The 2,790-nt window shown below is 35.8% G+C and overlaps 1 protein-coding gene across 1 annotated transcript; it reads left to right on the top strand.

Annotated features, from left to right (window-relative positions):
- Positions 1 to 176: 176 nt before the first annotated feature.
- Positions 177 to 716, top strand: LOC110036801 (F-box/LRR-repeat protein At3g48880-like). The gene has a single exon (XM_020741329.1). It carries the CDS (start codon positions 177 to 179, stop codon positions 714 to 716), a length of 540 nt encoding a protein of 179 aa, XP_020596988.1.
- Positions 717 to 2,790: the final 2,074 nt, after the last annotated feature.

The raw sequence follows: 2,790 nt of genomic DNA, 5'->3' as shown, positions 1-2,790 counted from the left end.
ATCAAATCGTCGACTTTCGCCTTCTGGAACTTAGCCCATCTTCTTCATTCTCCAAAATCTTCTCTTCCCAATACTCTCTTCCTCGCTTCACCTTCTCCAGCTTCCTCAAACTCGCCATCGCGCGAAGCCATGGCGCCGCCAATGAGATCCGCTTCTCCCCTCTCTTCCCTCCTTCAATGGAGGTTCTCTCCCTCGCATCCCTCGCTTGCCCTAAGTTGAAAGTCTTGGGGTTGCCAAGAGTCAATTTTGACGATGAAGTTCGTTTTTTGAATCTGATAAGCAAATGGAGGGATCTCGAATGGCTTGAAATGGATTCAAAGCCAAGAAATTTGAGAGAAATTGCAGAGCAGATTGGAATTCATTGCAGCAGGTTTTACGGGATTAAAATTTGCGGCTTGATTGGAAAAGAAGATGTGTCAGGTATTGTTGATTTTATTCCAAAGATTGAAGTTTTGGATTTGAGTGGGTCTCGAATAGGGAAGGAGGAAGTGTTGGCTATCTTAGATGGGTGCAGGGAGCTGAAGAGATTGAGCTTGAAGGATTGTGTTGGTTTTGAAGCTGATGAAGAGGTAAGATGTAGGGCTAGAGGCATAAAAATTTTTGAATTTGAGGGATGCAGGGTTGAAGATGAATTGAGGGCTTCTGTGGATCAGAGTGATGCATTGGAACAGATGTTCATGTATTTTGATGATTGTTATGAGATGTGGATGTTATGAACTTTGAATCTTCCAAATTCTGTTTTCTCTAGTTTAAATCTGCTCTGATCAAGCAATCAAGAGTCAAATTGTCTGTCAGAAATCAACAATGCTCTATGTTTTTATACATATATTATTTTGCTTTATGTTTGTTTTTTCATTTCTTCAAGTAGCAGTTTCTTTTCAAGAAATCATTAATAAATATAGCTTTTCAAATGAGGAGATTTTTCGTTGCTGTCTCGCTCAACAATAGTTGAGACTTAAATTATTAGTATTTAGTAAACCCTGCACATCTAGACTTATTAATTCCTGCTTGAAATCCAGAAAATTATCTGGCAATAGATTTAGTAAATCCTGTAAACATAATGAAACTATTTGGCGGTTACTGAGCTGCACCACAGTTCTTACCGAGTTGCGCCTTAAATCCGAATTGTGCGAAGTTAAATCTCCTGATTCATAGGATTTATTAAATTTGAGATTTACGGCTGAAATCTGTGAAATCAAGATTTACTGCATCTCATAATTTATTTTGTCCAAATTGACTGTCCGGAAAGATTTCCCTTAAATCTTGCCTAAATCCCACCATGCCAGACAACCTCTAGATGCTTCGAAGAGAAGAAAGCATTGATTGAATGTGAAGGGCTATTTACCATATGGATGCATGTGAAGTAGGAGGTTGCCAACAATATCTTTAACTTGGAGATTTAGAGAAACCTAATCTCATCAAGAATGGTGAGATGATTAGGTCTCAAGAGTACTTGTCATCCTCATCCTTACCCGCTAAATTGATTTCAAAAAGACTCAGTGTGTGGGTAAGTTTGCAATGTCATGTATGCTTCGCCATATCCCAAACGTGCATCAGGCCATTAGGGAGGTATTTTATATGAAGTGGTGCTTCATGATATCTTCCAAATTATATTTGAAAGCTTGTAATATGGCACAAAGATGTTGCCTTTTTAAAGGTATCCAAATAATACCATCGTTGAAGTGATGGTGTGAGCTATATGTTGGCATAAACAAACAGGTGAAGATGACCATAAATGCATGCCTTTGTTAGAAAATTCATGTTTCAACTTTATACACAAATTTCAAAAGAAAATTACATAATAGCCAAGATCTTTTAAATTCATGATTTTTACATATGTAAAATAAAGTGACGCATACCTGTATTCATGATGAACAAATTTGATCTTGAAGAGATGGAGTTTCTCTCTCTAATTCCTTAAAACTTTCTGTACTTTCTGATGGAGAGAAATGTACGAGGTGTGTTGGGTAGAGAGAGGACCCATTCTCAAATTCATGCTCTATTTATCCACCATCCATCAAGGGGGTTACTAACCAATAGGATTTATGATAATTTAATAAATTAATTGATTTTTATTAATAAAATCAATGACATAAGTTAGTAACATTTATTTATTTTAGGGATTATAGAGTTACAAAAATAAATATCATAAGTTATCATAAATTATGACATAAGTTATGAGTTAAGAAAATAAATAACTTAAGTTATCAAAATAAATATCATAAGTTGTCATAATTTATGACATAAGTTATGAGTTATGAAAATTAATAACTTAAGTCATCAAAAATAAATCTCATAAGTTATTAAAATAAATGTGAGTCATAAATAAAAATATAACATACAGAGAGTCATTATCCCACAGGCGAAAAATGGTTACAAAGTCTTATGAATTATAATGTCGAAGTGTGAATGAACTTGTTGTAAGAAGTGGGTGGTTGTTGATGATGATAGATTGAGACTTGCAAGTGGTGGTTGACGATGGTCAGCAGTAGTCGATGGTGGTTGGTCAACAATGTTCGATGAAGGTCAACGGAGGTTAATGGAGGTCGGCGGCGATCGACAGTGGTAGAAGTGGTGTTAAACTTCAATTCTTTCTCAAAGCTTCATGTTTTTTCCTCAAATCTCAAACTCTCTTCTCTACCATGAGAGGGGTGGAGCTCTATTTATAGTGTTCAGGGTGCAATTAATGCATGAATATGAACCACTTTGATCAGACAGTCCATAGAGCTTATTTCGATTAGGCGATATTTGATAGACATTTGAGTGTCTTAACATTGTCGAAATTAAGCA

The sequence above is a fragment of the Phalaenopsis equestris genome, unplaced genomic scaffold, assembly GCF_001263595.1.
Source record: "Phalaenopsis equestris unplaced genomic scaffold, ASM126359v1 Scaffold211059, whole genome shotgun sequence".
Lineage (NCBI taxonomy): Eukaryota > Viridiplantae > Streptophyta > Magnoliopsida > Asparagales > Orchidaceae > Phalaenopsis > Phalaenopsis equestris.
This window is presented reverse-complemented; position numbering and strand designations above follow the sequence as displayed.